Source organism: Chiloscyllium punctatum, chromosome 2 (assembly GCF_047496795.1).
Source record: "Chiloscyllium punctatum isolate Juve2018m chromosome 2, sChiPun1.3, whole genome shotgun sequence".
In the NCBI taxonomy this organism is placed as follows: domain Eukaryota; kingdom Metazoa; phylum Chordata; class Chondrichthyes; order Orectolobiformes; family Hemiscylliidae; genus Chiloscyllium; species Chiloscyllium punctatum.
The window spans coordinates 153823211-153840729 of NC_092740.1; the positions used below are offsets into that span (position 1 = coordinate 153823211).

Genomic DNA, 17519 nt, shown 5'->3' on the forward strand with positions numbered 1-17519 from the left:
TAGATGAGCAGAGAGATTTCTGTGCCCACGTACATAGATCCCTGAAAGTTGACACCCAGGTTGATAGAGTTGTTAAGAAGGCATACGGTGTGTTAGCTTTTATTCATAAAGGGATTACATTTCAGAGCCATGAGGTCATGTTGCAGCTGTACAAAACTCTGCTGCGGCCGCATTTGGAGCATTGCGTACAGTTCTGGTCACTGCATTATAGGAAGGATGTAGAAGCTTTGGAAAATGTTCAGAGGAGATTTACAAGAATGTTACCTGGTTTAGAGGGAAGGTCTTCTTGTCTCTTATCTCAGGAGGATTGGAATATAAAAGCAGAGATGTACTACTAAGACTTTATAAAGCTCTGGTTAGGCCCCATTTGGAGTACTGTGTCCAGTTTTGGTCCCCACACCTCAGGAAGGACATACTGGCACTGGATCCCTGGAATGACAGGTCTAGCATATGAGGAACGGCTGAGGATACTGGGATTGTATTCGTTGGAGTTTAGAAGATTAAGGGGAGACTTAATAGAGACGTAAAAAATAATACATGGCTTGGAAAAGGTGGATGCTAGGAAATTGTTTCCATTAGACGAGGAGACTAGGACCCGTGGACACAGCCTTAGAATTAGAGGGGGTCATTTCAGAACAGAAATGCGGAGACATTTCTTCAGCCAGAGAGTGGTGGGCCTGTGGAATTCATTGCCACGGAGTGCAGTGGAAGCCGGGACGCTAAATGTCTTCAAGGCCGAGATTGATAGATTCTTGTTGTCTAGAGGAATTAAGGGCTACGGGGAGAACGCTGGTAAGTGGAGCTGAAATGCGCATCAGCCATGATTGAATGGCTGAGTGGACTCGATGGGCCAAATGGCCTTACTTCCACTCCTATGTCTTATGGTCTTATGGTCTTCTAAGGAAAGGCTGAGGGACTTGAGGCTGTTTTCATTAGTGAGAAGAAGGTTGAGAGGTGACTTATTTGAGCCATCCAAGATAATCAGAGAGTTAGGTAGTGAGAGCCTTTTTCCTCAGATGGTGATAGCTAGCACGAGGGGTCAAAGCATTAATTTGAGAGGTGATAGATATAGGAAAGATGTCAGAGGTAGTTTCTTTACTCAGAGTAGTAAAAGCGTGGAATGCCCTGCCTGCAACAGTAGTAGACTCGCCAACATTAAGGGCACTTAAATGGTCATTGGATAGACATATGGATGAAAATGGAGTAGTGTAGATTAGATGGGCTTCAAATTGGTTTCACAGGTCGGCACAACATCGAGGGCTGAAGGGCCTGTACTGCGCTGTAATGTTTTATATTCTATCACAGCTCAGCCTCTGACACAATCCAAGATTGTCCAAACTTTCCTTGTAGCTCAGAGAGTTGTTAATTATTGAGGATGTTGATGAATTCAATAAATTCTATTTGTCTACTCTATGCTGAAGATTTTGTTACTATGTGACTGCATAACCTTAGAAGCGAGTTAATGAGAAGGAACAAAGGAACCCCTAAAAAAAAAATCAAAAAGCAGCTCTTGTAAATGAAAATGCAGCTTCTACATCTCAAGAATTTGATATATTTACCTAGTACATCATTGGGATAACCTTAATTGCTAGTAATTGTTGTTAGTTTTTAAAGCTTACTACACTTTGAATTTTGAAGTTGTGTTCAATCATCTTGTGTTTTATTTAATCTAACACAATAAACATTTTCTTCCTCCTTTTCATGGTACACTCTCTCATAAGATGTCGCATATTACTGTTTTTTTTTGTTGGAAGCCAAGTATGAAAGTACAGTATGTGCTGTTATGGCAGCATTCCATCGATATTTCTCACTGCCTCAGCAAGGTAGCCAACAGAATCAAAGATCCTTCCAGCCTCTTGTGTCGGGCAGAAGATACAAAAGTTTAAACACAAGTACCAACAGATTTAACAACAACTTCTGCCCTGCTGTTATCGGACTTCTGAATGGGCCTCTCAAATTTTAAGTTTAATGTTAACCTCACTCTTTGTGCACCTCTCTGCAGCCTTAACATTGTATTCCTCGCTCTATTCTATTGCTGTTATACACTTTGTATGGTGTGAGCTGCCTGTATTGCAACCAAAACAAAACTTTTCACTGTACCTTGGTACATGTGACAATAGTGAGTTTTGAGAAGATTTGTAGCTCAGGTTGAGGTTCTGGATATATGTTTGCTCAATAAGCTAGAAGGTTCGTTTTCAGACGTTTCGTCACAATACTAGGTAACATCATCAGTGAGCCTCCAGTGAAGCCCTGGTGACCTGCTTTCTATTTGTGTTTGGGTTTCCTTGGGTTGGTGATGTCATTTCCTGTTCTTTTTCTCAGAGGGTGGTAAATGGGGTCCAGGTCGATGTGTTTGTTGATAGAGTTCCCATTGGAATGTCATGCTTCTCTGAATTCCCCTGCATATCTCTGTTTGGCTTGTCCTAGGATGGATGTGTTGTTCCACTCGAAGTGGTGTCCTTCCTCATCTGTATGTGAGGATACTAGTGGGAGTGGGCCATGTCTTTTTATGGCTAGTTGATGTTCATGTATCCAGGTGGCTAGTCTTCTGCCTGTTTGTCCAGTATAGTGTTTGTTACAGTTCTTACAAGGTATTTTGTTAGTTTTGCATGTCTGTATAACGTCTTTCAAGTTCATTAGCTGATGTTTTAGTGTGTTGGTGGGTTTGCGGGCTACCACGATGCCAAGAGGTCTGAGTAGCCTGGCAGTCATTTCCAAGGCATCTTTTATGTAGGGGAGAATGGCTAGGATTTCTGGACGCATTTTGCCTGCTTGTTTGGGTCCACAGGGAAACAACACACACCGACCAAATTACAGAAGCAATCATCCCAACACCCACAGACGAAGCTGCATTAGAACATTGTTTCAATGAGCCACCATACACTGCAGCACAGAGCAACTACGAAGAGCAGAGGAAAATCGCCTATACAAGTGTATTAAAAAAAACGGGTACACAATGAACACAGTCCGCCGATTTCTCAGCAACAAACACAAACAAGCAGATAAAGCACATCCAGAAACCCTAGCCACTTTCCCCTACATAAAAGACATCTTGGAAATGACTGCCAGACTACTCAGACCTCTTGGCATCATGGTAGCCCACAAACCCACCAACACACTAAAACAGCAGCAAATGAACTTGAAAGACCCTATACAGACAACAAGCAAAACAAATATCATTTACAAAGTACCTTACAAGAACTGTAACAAACACCACATTGGACAAACAGGCAGAAAGCTATTCACCAGGATACATGAACATCAACTAGCCGCAAAAAGACATGACCCACTATCACCAGTATCCTTACAGATGAGGATGGACACCACTGTGACTGAGAAAACACATCCATCCTAGGACAAGCCAAACAGGGACACACACAAGAATTCCTAAAGCGTGGCATTCCAACCGAAACTCTTATAAACAAACGCCTCGACTTGGACCCCATTTACCACCCTCTGAGATCAAGAAAAGGAAATGACATCACTGCAGCAAATGACGTCACCAACTCAAGGAAACCTAAACACATAAATAAACAGCAGGTCCCTAACACCAGTGCTTCACTGGAGGCTCACTGATGATGTTAACTAGTGTGGTGGCAAAATGTCTGAAAACAAGCCTTCCAGCTCAGCGAGCAAACTTGCATCCAGAACATATGACAATAATAAATCGGGTATTGTTGTACATTATTCAGAATGTGCCACATTGAAGGAAAATTCCTTTGTGCATTGCCATTTTTCACATTAGACCACTCTTGAGTTAGCTAATTAAGCAGCGAATTTGAAAATGAAATCCCTTTGCTACTGAATTTTTCCTCCTGTAAATTCCATTTATTTCTTTTCACTCCAGCCCTCCCGTTCCCCCATTTAGAGTAGATATTGTAGTTGAGGCTATCAATTTAAGCAGGCAACCTTATGGTAGGAGGATTGTCTCAGATGTATAACAGGTGACTGTTTTTAAATATAACTTTACAACATGAAAGGTCCTCCTTAACACCTAGTTTCAAGAAAGAGCAATTGACTTGCCTCCAAGCCTTTGCAGCATCGTAACTGAATCCTGAGTGGTGAAGAAGACCTGTTAGTATTCCCTTTTTTCTGGGAGACAAGAATCTTGGGAGTCCTCAGTGATCCATCCTGTCAGCCTGTAAAAATGTGGTATTTGTAGATTGAAACCTGCTTCCCCATAATTATGTGACATGGTATGTTGATGTTTAAAATGCACTATTTTAATCTGGAGAAAAAAAGTTACACATTCAAAGTCTTGTTAGTAACATGTTTCATGCTTTCTGTATTTTTTTTCCATTCTGGTTTATTTATAAATGTTTTTTTTAAACAGCATATCCTCTCACTTGCCATATTGGATGCCATTTGAGATCATATAAGCGATATTATTCTCATGACCCAGTGACTTATTTATGCTTTAGCATACATCATCCTGGCAGCTTGTCATATGTCAAGAAGTGCAGTGCCAGTTGTGGTTTAGTTGGCAGGACTCTAACCTCTGAGGTAGAAGGTTGGGGTTCATGTTCCATTTCGGAGAGTGAAACATGAAAGTCATGACTGACATTTAATTATATACTAAGGGAGGCTTACAGTACTAGAGGTGCTGTAAGAAATTAAACATGAAAAGCAAACCAAGGCTGTTCTCAAGTGGACTAGAAAATCTCTGAGTTACTATTTAAAAAAGTAGGGGTGTTGTTCTCTGGTGTTTGGCTAATATTTTTCCTCAATTCACATGACAGAAACAAATAAATTCATTCCTCTTTTATGGAAATGGGTTCTAATTGTGACTGCAGTGTTCATTTACACTTATGAGTGTAGCCATTGTAATATATTATTGGCTGTAAATTGCTGAGGGATAGCCTGAGATTGTGGAGTCACTACATGCATTCCTTACTTTCTGTTGCCTATCCGCCTGTCTTATTTCTACAGCCAAATGTTCTTCAGGTACCCATTGTTCTGGATTATCTTTCTAATAAGTAGGTGGTGCCACATGTTGCTGGAATCCTATCCCAGAATGAGTCACTGTTTATACAATAAAAAGAGCTAATTGGTTATACAATTCCTGTAATATAGAGACCCTTGAAATCCCCTTATTGTGGAAATTGGTTTGCTCTGATTCCTAATAGAGTCATAGAGATGTACAGGAATGAAACAGACCCTTAGGTCCAACTAGCCTATGGCAATTTTTATATTAACTGCATTTGTCGCAAATGCGCAAGTACCACAATGAATTAGGAGAAACCTGGGACAAATAGGCATATATTCCAAACTAGGTTTAAATCTTGTGTAATATTGAGGATTTCAATAAGTCCTTGAACATGTTGGTTCCAAAATCCATGCCCATCTTTGCAGAAGTTCATGGACATGATTATGGAAATCAGATTTCTATTCTCCATAAAACTGTGTTCTTTCAAATTTGCTGCAGCCTTGGACAAAGTCTGCTACAACCATTCTCCTCCAGTGTCGCATATTTATTATTCTTCATATTATAAGATAGTTAGTAAGATTGCAGTTAATGGTTTCTCTGCCCACCCATACAGTTATTTCCACAACTCCACAAGAATCTATCATTGGCCCTCTTCATTTTTATTCTTGCCTGTGGCAATGTAATCTGTACAAGTGACATTAACATTATGTGCTGTACTTCCCCACCACCACTTTTCACTGTTTCATTTCCTGTGTTGTCAGTCTGCTTGACTGATAACTCTTCCACAGCCCTTCTGTTAAAAGGTGGTAAAGATTAGAAATTATCCTGAGGAGGTTGCAAATTCCTTAAGTTGAACACTGAAAAAAAAACAAAGCTATTGATTTCAGCTGTGGCTACAAACTGTGTACATAACAAACAGTTCTGTCCTGTGTTATTGTCTTGAACTGAATCAGACAGCTGGCAGCAATCTTGTTTAACTGCAAACAGAGTCTCTGGCTTTGTATCTGATCTAGTACAAAATTTGCCATTTGTTCTCTTACCTGACCTCATCTGATGCTGAAACCCTTATCTCCAGACTGGTCAATTCCAGTGTTTTCCTGGCTGGCGCCTCATTCTCCAGCCCCCATAAATGTAGTCATGATTTGGAGATGCTAGTGTTGGACTGGGGTGTACAAAGTTAAAAATCACCCACCACCAGGTTATAGTCCAACAGGTTTAATTGGAAGTACACTAGCTTTTGGAGTGCTGCTCCTTCATCAGGTGATTGCCTTAATTTATGACTATGTATAAAAGCTCTTTTTTTGTCCAAGTGCTGGGGCTGTGGGCTTACGAGTCTTCAGATCCAGAACGATTTCATTCTAGGGTCTTAAAAGAGGTTGCTAATAAGGCAATAGATACATTGGTATTAAACTTGCAAAATTTCCTAAGTTCAGAAAAGGTTCCATCAGACTGGAAAGTATCAAATATAAATACCCCCTTCAAGAAGGAGGGAGGCAGTAAACTGGAAACTATAATCTTGTTAAGTTGGCATCTATCGTGGAAGGTATTAGAATTGATCATTGGAGTGATTATAATTGTGCATTTAAAAAAAATTAATTTAACAAGATAGTTGAGAAGAATTAGCTTGGCTTCCCCAAGAGGAATTGTACTTAACAAATTCAGTCAAGTTCTTTGAGGAATAATATGAACTGTGGATAAAGGGAAGCCCGTAGATGCCATACAATTGGATTTTCAAAAGGCATTTGATACGTTGTTATGTCAAACATTATTGTGGAAAATAAAAGCTCACAGTGTAAAGGGTAACATTAGCTTGAAAAGAAGGTTGGCTGGTTGGCAGAAAAGAGTGTAAATGGACCTTTGTCTGGTTGGCAGAGTGTGATGAGTGGAATTTCTCAGATCTTTGCCAGGGCCTCAACTTTTTACAATTTACATCAATGACGTGGATGAGGGAAGTGATGGCATAGTTGCTAAATTCACAGACAGTATCAAGCCAGTATGAAAGTATGTTGTGAAGAAACCTTAGAGGTTTATAAAACCATGAGGAACATGGATAGGGTGAATAGTTGAGATCTTTTCCCCGGTGTAGGGGAGTCCCAAAACTAGAGGGCATAGGTTTAAGGTGAGAAGAGCAAGATTTAAAAGGGACCCAAGGGGCAGCTTTTCTATGCAGAGGATGGTGCATATTTTGAATGAGCTGCCAGAGGAAGAGGTGGAGGCTGGTGCAACTACACCATTTAAAAGGCACTGAATGGATACATGACTAGGAAGGCTTGTGGGGAATATGGGCTAAATACAGGCACAGGGGCCTAAATCAGTTTAGGATATCTAGTCTGCATGGATGAGTTGGACCGAAGGGTCTGTTTATGTGCTGTACATCTCTATGACTCTGAGACATAAGGCAGTTGCAGATGGAAATAAATAGGTTGTGTGTATGGGTAAAATTTTAGGAGATGGAGTGTAATATATGAAAATGTGAAATTCACTTTGGCAGGAAGAATAAAATAAGCAGATTATTATTTAAATGGTGAATGACTGCACAGTTCCTAGGTGCGGAGGGATCTAGGTGTTTATTGTATGAATTGCAAATTATTATTGTGCAGGCACAACATGCAAGTCAAGAAAGCAATGAATTGCTACTCTTTGATGCAAGAGGAGTTGAGCATAAAAGTGGGAATGTGGTCCTTTAGTTTTGCAGGACCTTGAGGAGACTGCATGTCAAATGTTGATGCAGTTTTGGTGTCCTTATTTAATGAAAGATATAAAAAAATTGGAGGAGGAAATTTACGTGATTGATCCCTGGAATAAGCATAGTGTCTTCTGAGGATTAGTTGGATGGTTTGGACATCTTTTCACTAAAGTTTTGAAGAGTGAGGGATGATGTGAAGTATAAAGTCAGAATGGTCTTGACAAGATGAATGTAGGAAGGATGTTTCCTTTTGTAGGTCAGTAATCCAGGCACTGTCAGGGCAGATGAGAATTTTTAGAAACGTTGGAATTCTCTGCCTCAGAAAGGGGTGGAAGTAGGCTTGTTGAATATCTTTAAGACAAAGATGGGTAGGTTCATATCAGGCAGGTCAAACATGGGTTATTAAGAGTAGATGCAAATGTGGACTTTGAAATACAAACAGATCAGTCACTATCGTTTTGAATAGTGAAGCAGGCTCAAGGGGCCAAATGGCCTGCTCCTGCTCTTGCTCAGTATATTCAGATAGAACAACCAGCCTTGTGTGAGGAATGTTATCTTTGAAAGAATGATAACCTTTAGAAGAAAGGTCATCTTGCTAAATTAAATTTGTACATGGTTTCTACAGTTGATCCAATGCACTGTAGACAAAGTGAGGCTTTAACAGGGTGAACTACTCAACTCTTTTTTTTTGTCAAATTAGTATTTGTTGCTCCCATAGCTAGTTTAGCAAAGGATGTTTGAACTAAAATTGAATATGTTTCTTCAGATACGTCGACTTATTTGAATATGGCCTGTGTTGCCATACAACTGAAATCTTGGCAGATGTAGTGAGTACTTCACTGAAACATATGGTGAATTGAAAACAGAAGCTACAATACTAGCAGCATTGGGTCTCTCAGGAAGCATTTTGAATATTCTGTGTATAAATGGCTGTTTTCCCAGTATACCACTTTTAATGCATTTTTAAAAAACTGGAAAAGCAATTCTTCGATTTGATAGTGTCTTGTGCAATATTCAAGCAGGGTTAGGCATAAGTAGAATGCATGTCATTCCTTTGCTATTTTATTTGTGTAATATTATACAGGAATTAAAAATATGTCTTTATCAAAACATCCAAGGATTTCTCTCATAAATTATGAAACAAGTTGGTACTTGTAAATATTATCTCATTCGCACCCTTAAGACTCATTTTTTATATCTTGAACACAAATTTAGCCATACGCCATCCATTGGTATTGTACCACATGAAACTCCAGTGCCACAGTCTTCCAGAATCAGCCCATTTCAGCTTTCTCAGCTCTCATCTTGAGCCTCCAATTCTTTAGTTTCTCTTCCATCTCCTAATAGACAAGAAATCTCATCCATTTCCCACTTAACTGCTGACCATCCAACTCCCCATTCCCCATTCGCTCCCCCCAAACCAGCTGGCACTTATGTGGTTCCCGTCCCTCAGGTAGTAACTTCCCTCTTGAGATTACTATTATTATACCCTCCTCAATACAGCCTGCCCTTGTTCCATCTACCACTGAAATCTCTCATTTTCTCTCTCCCATGTTAATGCTGTCACTTCCAATGTCCTTGTTAATCTTTTCTGTCAAAAAACATTTGAATACCTTATTTCACTGCAGCAGCACTAATATACATGCAGGATGAAATATGTGGCATCATACGCTGAGGTGGAAAAATTGTCATATTATCTGAATAGCAATAGATTGGGAAAGAGGGTGCAATAAAAACTGGGTGTAACTGCAAGTAAACATGCAAATGCAGAAGGTGATGAATCTGGCAAATGGTATATTGGTATTCATGGCAAGAGGATTCATGTACATGTGCAGGGATGTCTTGCCTTAATTGTATCAGGCCTTGTTACACCAAACCTGGGGAATGATATGCAGTTTGGTCTCCTTGACCAAGGAAAGGTGTTTGGTTATGGAAGAAGTACAATGAAGGTTTACCACACTGATTACTGTGGTAGCAGGACTTATGAATGAGGAGAGAATAGGACCATATTCAATGGAATTTAGAAGAATGATGCAGTGATTTCTAACAAGACTAGACAGAATAAACATAGGATGAATGTTTCCGATGACTAGGCAATCCAGAACTAGGGTCACAGTGTAAGGATGTGAGTAGGGCGTTTAGGACTGAGTTGAGAGATTTCTTCACTCAAAGAGTGGCTAACTTGTGGAATTTTCAAGAAAATGGTCGACTCTAAAATGTTGAATATTTTCAAGAATGAGATAGATACAGTTCTTAGGTCTAAAGGGATAAAAGGGTACGTTGAGAAAAAAGGAACAGACTATAAAGTTGGATGATCTGCAACTAACCTAAGAATTGGTGGCACATGTTTGAAGGGTTGAATGGCTAGCTGTTACTCCTTTTTTTTATATTTCACCAAATGACAGATGACGCTGTGATTGTGTGACATTATCCCTTGACATTTATGCATTGTTTGATATGGTTGATCTCAAAATCTCCAGAGTTCTCTTCTCTCGTGGAACTGGCATTGTCTGTTCCAATGTTTTTAAAGTATTAGCGAGACTGTCTACAGCAATTTATTATCTTCCTGATCCCACATTCTTAATTCTGAAATTCCTCCACGGAGCTACTATTGATCCTTTCCTTTATCTTATTTTTATGCTCCATCTTGTCTTGTTTTTCTATCAATACGTTAGCATACCTTCATGAGACATCTTCCTATCATTGCAACATACTTGTGACCTGAGAGTATGAAGCTTTCAGATGCAAACTTAGCTCACATCACTTGAAGCGTGACACATGGACACTACAAGCAGACAGATCAAGGAATCAGTTATAGGTAAGGAAGGATGGTATCTTGGAAGGATCATTAAATGAGGTTGTGTGTGGATAGAAGTTAAAACACACAAAGGGGTAAGCATAAGGTTAGCTATGTACTATATATCCTGAAATAGCCGAGGAGGGAATGATGATCAAATATGTAATCAGATTTCAGAGAAGCATATATTTATGGACCAGACCAAACCCCCTCACATTAAGATGATACTCTGAACCTAATTCTTTATTTTAAAGCCAAGTGCCAGGTGTTGCATTTTGGATGCAATTTGGTTGAACTATCAATCTTGAAGCAAGACCATCTTTATTCATACACTATAATTAAAATACAACAAAAAGAAGAAATTGAAAAACTTAACTCTATTTAAAAACTTAACAGAATAAAAGATTACTTAACTGTTCTAATAACAGGCAATTCTCCAATCCAGGAAGAAAAGCATCAAGAGAAACCTTTAGTGTGTGCAACGCCCTCTTGTTTACTCATGAGTGAGGGGTGGTGATGGTGGACATTGAAGCCAATGAAAAGAAAAGCTGGAATTAGGAATTCACTGATGACAGTGAAACTACTGCCAAATGTTGAAAAAACTCATCTGGCTCACTAATAACTCTTCAGGGAATTAAATCTACCACCCTCACTTGGTCTGGCCTACATAGGATTTCAGACCAACAGCAATGTGGTTGACTCTTATCTGTGCTCTGAAATGGCCTAGCAACCTATTCAGTTGTACCAATCGCTACAAAGTTTCCACAAAGAAATGAAACCTGGCATTGACCTTGGCAGTGCAAAAGACCAATGGTGGAAACAGCCCTGTAGACCCTGCAAAGTCCTCGTTAATGGGGGCTAGTGACAAAATTGGGAGAGCTGTTTCACAGATTAGTTGAGCAACAGCCTGACATTATCTGTCAGGTATGATTCTGGGAGTATGATAATGTCCCCAATATCACCATCCTTGAATATGTCCTGTCCCACCGGCAGGACAGACCTGTCAGGGGTGGCAGCACAGTGGGATACAGTCAGGAAGGAGAGACACAAGGAATCCTCAGCATTGACCCTGGGCCCCATTAAGTCTCATGCCTTCAGCTTGAACATGGGCAGGGAAACCCTCTGCTGACTACCACTTACTGTTCTTTCTTGGCTGATGAATCAATACCTGAGCATGCTCCACCACGCTTGAGAGAAAGCACTGTGTGTGGCAAGGGCATACAGTGTATTCAGAGTGTAGGATTTCATTGTCCATCACCAAGAGTGGCTCAGCAGCATTACAGTTGAACTGATTGGGTTCTAATAGCCATAAGTACTTGACTGGGTCTGCAGAAGTGGAGGGAACCAAGAAGGACTAGTATGCCATATGGAAAGAGCAGCACATGATAGACAGAGCTAAGTGATTCAACAACCAACAAGTCAGGAGTGTAATGATTGAGTGCAGCTCCAACAACCTTCAAGAAGCTTGAAACCATCCAGAACAAATCAACCTGCTTGATTGATACCACATAAACAAGCATCTACTCCCCCCTCACTGATACTCAGTAGCACCAGTGTGTATTATCCACAAGATACACTGTGTAAATTCACCTAGATTTAAGACTTCAGGTCCATTTTGCCTTGAAGGTGGCATCACAGGTAGACAGGGTGGTGAAGGTGGTATTTGGCTTGCTTGCCTTTATCGATCAGAGCATTGAGTATAGGACTTGTGGCATCATCTTGCAGCTAGATAGTGTTAGTGAGGCCAGTTTTGGAGTATTGTGTACAGTTCTAGTTGCCCAGCCTTAAGACTGGTATTACTAAATTGGGGAGGTTGCAGAAAGAATTTACAACAATGTACTGGGACTGGAGGGTTTGTGTTATAAGGATAGGATGAGACTTTTGTCTCTGGCGCATTGGAGGTTACCTTAAAGAGAGTTATAAAATCATGAGGGACAAATAGCAAAAGTCTTTTTCCCCAGGGTAGGGGAGTTCAAAAGTGGAGGGCATTATTGTAAGGTAAAAGGAGAAAGATTTAAAAGGAGCTTCAGGGGCAACCTTTTCATACAGAGGGTAGTTCATATGTGGAATGAACTGCCAGAAGAAGTCGTAGATATAGGTGCAGTTACCGTGTTTAAAAGACATTTGGACGGGTACATGAATAGGAAAGGTTTAGGGGGATATGGGCCGAACACAGGCAAATGAGACTCTTTAGTTTGGGAAATGTCAGCATGGACAAGTTGGATCAAAGGGTCTGTTTTCTTGCTGTATGACCCTATGACAAGGGCAACAGATACATGGGAACACCACCTGCAAGTTGCTCTACAATCCAAGTCACACTCATCCTGACTTGGAAATATATCGCTGTTCCTTTGCTGTTACTGGTCAAAATTCTGCATGCCCTCCTCTGATACTATAGACTTCAGAACTTTTATAATTTCTTGGATTAAAAGAATCAATAAAAATGAACTGTTACACATGAAAGAAGCAGCAATAACTGTCTGGAATAAACTGTTAAAGACTAGGACAAACTTATATAGCAATTGAAATCAATTAGAAGGAGGAGTCAAAACTACATAAATAGAACTATTTTATCAGTTGCTTGATTAGCTGCCTAATGCCAAAGGAGAAATGATTGCCCTGCAGAGGTTTTTAAGGAATTAACTGCAGGAGGGCTGTGTCTTCAGACAGTCAGTGCCAAACGTAAAAGGAAGCTACTTCAGATAAGAAGGCAAGCTGCAAACTTGATGGTTTCAGAGGAGTAGTCTATAATTTGGATGAAAGATTCAAAACAAATAATCATCAAACATCCCATCATATACCTGAAGGATGAAAATCTGTACAAGAATTCCCCACCAGACAATTCAGCAGCAGATCTTCAAAGAACAGCACTGCACAAGGATCAAACCCTGGACACCAGAGACAGACACTGTTGGTTGGAATCGTAGTTAAATTCTGCCATTAATCAGGTAATAGCCAAGTTGCGTTGTGAGGATTAACTAGCTTATTTGAGGAGTTTTATTTTGGTTGCTACGTGTAATAAAGTTTTAAGTCTGTTTCAGTTTTGATTGTCATGAGATTTCTTAATAAGAAGCCGAATTAAGGGTAACTTGTGTAGTATTTATCCACAACACTCCCTAATGGCATTGAGAGTCATTGTACAGCATGCAGAATACAAAGGTACAAGAATGCATCTCACCACCACCTTCTCAAAGGCACTGAGGGATGGGCAAAAACATTGGCAAGCCAGCGACACTACATCCTATGAGTGAATAAAAAAGGCAATAATAGTTTAACTACACAAGTAGTAACAGATATTTTCTGTGTTTAAAGTAGAGAGGGAGCAAAACTCTTAGATTCAACAGGTGGGGGCGGGGGGCAGTTTTAGACCGAATATTTGGAAATATCTTAGGTAGAGTAGCATTCTGGAGAAAGTGACCACAACTCAGTTAAATTTAGATAATTCAGAGAGTGCCGTAAATGTCAATGTGGCTGGGAGCACTATCTTAGCCCATGACTTGGTGGTACCAGTGTTGGACTGGGGTGGACAAAGTTAAGAATCACATATCTTTTAAAAGTTAAAAATATAGATCTTTTAACAGAAGTTCTGGGATTTACATATCAAAGAACAAACCAGCATATCCCATTATAAAAGATGAAAGTTTTAATCTTTTTTACTGTATCACATCTCCATGACATTGGATTCCTTTGGCTATAAATTCTGTGAGCATGATCGTAACCTCCACAACCACCTGATGAAGAAACGGTGCTCCGAAAGCTAGTGCTTCCAAATAAACCTGATGGACTATAACCTGGCTTTGTGATTTTTACCTTAGTTTAAAAATTGATGTGCCTGTAAATGTAATATATGTGCATGTTCAGTAGCAGTAATAAACATCTGTTGGATCATTCAATTACACAACTTCAAAGCCAGATTCTTGTTACTCCCAAAAGTGAGGACTGCAGATGCTGGAGATCAGGGTGTGTGGTGCTGGAAAAGCACAGCAGGTCAGGCAGCCTCCAAGGAGCAGGAGAATCATGGTTTCAAGCATAAACCCTTCATCAGCAATGAGGCTTGTGGGCCAGAGGGCTGAGATAGGAGCGGGTGGGATTTGGGGGTAAGGTAACTGAGAGTCCAATAGGTAGATGAAGGTGAGGGAGAAAATGATAGGTCGGAGAGGAGGGTGGAGTGGATAGATGGGAAAGATGATGGACAGGTCAAGAGGGCAGTGCCGAGTTGGAGGCTTGGGACTGGGATAAGGTGTAGGGAGGGAAAATGAGGAAACTGGTGAAATCCATATTAATTCCGTATGGTTGCAGGATCCCATGGCAGAAGATGAGGCATTCTTCCTCCAGGCATCGAGTGGTTAGGGTTTGGGATCATAACAGTCCCAATAAACAAGCTCCTTAAACACAGTGAAAATGAAACAGAGGCTTACAGATGGAGGTTAGAAGGGTAGAAGAGAGAGAGTCTAGCAGCCTGTTTGCACACAGCCCACTGCTGAACTGACTCAACAACAAGAATTCAGCTTTCAGGACTGACTCCCCTTTCATTATACATGTTACTTCTAAAATATGAAAGCTGTGGCCTAAAGTCTCACCTGTTTACATATAAACAAAAAGTCCTCCCAATACCCTTTTCATCTCTGTACCAACCCAGCTGATTGTTTTACAACCCCTCTGAAAACAATCAAGAACACAGTATACTTGAGAAAAGGAACAGCTTTGTGACAAATATTGTAAATGGTGGCTATGCTCCTGCTTGACTCAGCACTCAGCAGAAGCCTGAATAGCTCATGCTATTGCATATGGTGCAGCCTGCTTGGTCGTTACAGAGCCTTAAAAGGGAGCGACTTCATGGAAGACAGCAATGACCCGCTGCCTGTATGATGTGGACTGGATGTAGAATGTTTGGAAAGACAGTGAGAGCTCTTTGGTTCACGATTACAGCTCTGGAAACCTTAGTGGTGAAGAAAAGAAACCACATTTTGAATGGTTCAGGAGGCCTGCAGAAACTATGTAGGAGCACATGGGCAGAGAGATCAGCACAAGGAGCTGACAACTTTGCCACAAGTGGTTTATTGAGCTTCTATTGCATATTTAGCTCCGTCAAAGCAGAAACACATGACATCCCTTCCCCACTGCACCACCATCAGTCAGAAATCAGCAGTCCCGGACACTCGAGTCCCATTTCTAAAGTCCAGATACTTTGCCTCATATTCCAATGGTGACGGCTTGGCATTCTCTGGTCTCACACACTTCAACCTATTCAGCTGTAGCAGGCATATCACCAAAACAGTGCAACAAAGCATGACATTCTCTTGCAGGGTAAGGGTGTAAGTAAGATAAGTAGAGCTGGTTGTGAACAAGGATGCCTGCATCTCCTGAATCCTATGGATGAGATAGTTCTGTACATCTTGGGACTGGCTACAACAGAGCCATTCAACGTTGAAGCTGATGGTTTGTTCTATCTTATACCTCTTCTTGATTTCCACATCTGTTTCATTCTGCTGTCTGGAAGGTATGCAAGCTGCTGTATGGTGGGTGACAAGTGAATACGTAGGTTAAATGAGCCACATATTCTCAATTTGTTAATCCTACGTCAGATAGGCTGGGACAGAAGTTTGACAGCTGGGAAGCTTTCACATACACATACACAGCACACCCGTGTGAATAGCCTCCTCAGCAGGGGATAGCACACAGTCGGTTCCAGAAACGCTGTCACTTCTATTGGATAGTCTCCAATGTCCATAATGCCTCCTGCAACAGTGGTACAGATCTATGTTTGTCACCAATGGAATTTCTGAATGGTCATCTTTTTGTTACCCAGTCTTGCTAGCAAACTATGACAGTAATTTACTGCAATGCTTTTTTGTCCTCTGAATTTTCAGTTGATGAAAACTAGAATTCTGCTTGAGTAAAAAGAACAGGTTTATGTATGGTTATTCATTAACAGTGAGAATATTTTTGGTCTAATAATGTTTCTTGAATTCAATGGAAGATTAAGTAGAAATGTACAAAGACTGTTTATTGGTAATTTCCATTTTACAATATTGCCCAAAGCTAACGTTACTGCAAAGTTTGAATAATAGGGGTCTATGAAGTACAGTGCTTGCTATACAAAATCAATTACAGAGTAATATCTGAGAATTATTTAGTGGGAGCATGTGATTTTCTTAGCCTTTGTATTTTGGAAAATAAAATACATAATCTTTATCATCATCTCAGTTAATTTAGTTTTTGTCTGTCCGCACTATTCTGATTAGGTTGATTTGATTGGCCTAGACGGGCACACTCAGTGGTGTTGAGTTTGTTGAAGAAAAAGAACAATGGAAAGTTAATGGAGCCCAAGGGCACCCCTGACTGGAGGGATGCAGGAGAACTGCGTAAGATGGGCAGTGTGGTTGGTGGCCAACAATAACGGTGAGGAAATTTGTGGATTGGTGACGAGGTGAGAAAAATAGGATAGCATGGAAAGTAGTAGATAGTTATGTAATAATGGTATGGAAATGATGACACAGGAAGGAAGAACATGGAGTTGGTTAAGTGTACTGATTTGACCGCAAGCCAGCAGTCTATCACGAGATTTAGCTTTTTTTGAATATTGATTAATTGCGCATCACCCATAGGGAACATGGCACTGTATATATTGTGCTGTTGAAGGCGCAAGTTGAATACTATACAGTCAGGCTGAGTAATGTTCTTCTAAATTAGGCCATAGTTTTTAAAATTTGAGAAATATAAGTTAGATCTAATTTCAATTTAAAAATGCAAAAACAGAGGCTATATTTTTATAACAGCTTACAAAATAAGTATGCTTTAATTTTAAAATAACTTATGCATTTTTTAAAAATTGAAGGCAAAAATATGTAAATATTTTAATGATTAGTTTTACCTTTTGATCACAGCATGTATTTTTATGCTGTTTCTGAAACTGCAACAAAAATATCCTGCCTTCATGTTCTATCTGAGTTCTTTATGCTTTGTGCTTAACTGGCAGCAATAGACGATTATCTGTCTGCCAAATTCTCAGAGAAGCTGCTATGTATTTTGCGATTATTGCAAATTACTGGCATACTGTACCTAGTATAGGAGCCAGGACTCAGAAGTGTTCATTGTTGAGAGTGTGG

At 40.1% G+C, this 17519-nt stretch overlaps 1 protein-coding gene across 4 annotated transcripts in view; it reads left to right on the top strand.

The window, feature by feature from the left end:
* The window catches only part of LOC140491963 (transcription factor RFX3-like), a 271083-nt gene that overhangs the window by 92935 nt on the left and 160629 nt on the right, over positions 1–17519 (top strand). For 2 of the 4 annotated variants that reach the window (XM_072590482.1, XM_072590521.1), the window contains exon 3: positions 16656–16812. The exons of 1 other annotated variant lie outside the window; for it this stretch is intronic. In XM_072590482.1, coding sequence (XP_072446583.1) covers positions 16761–16812 — 52 coding nt within the window. In that variant the 5' untranslated portion in view covers positions 16656–16760. Of the gene's footprint in view, positions 1–16655; positions 16841–17519 lie in introns of all 4 variants that reach the window. One more of the 4 variants, XM_072590501.1, reaches the window with a different exon arrangement.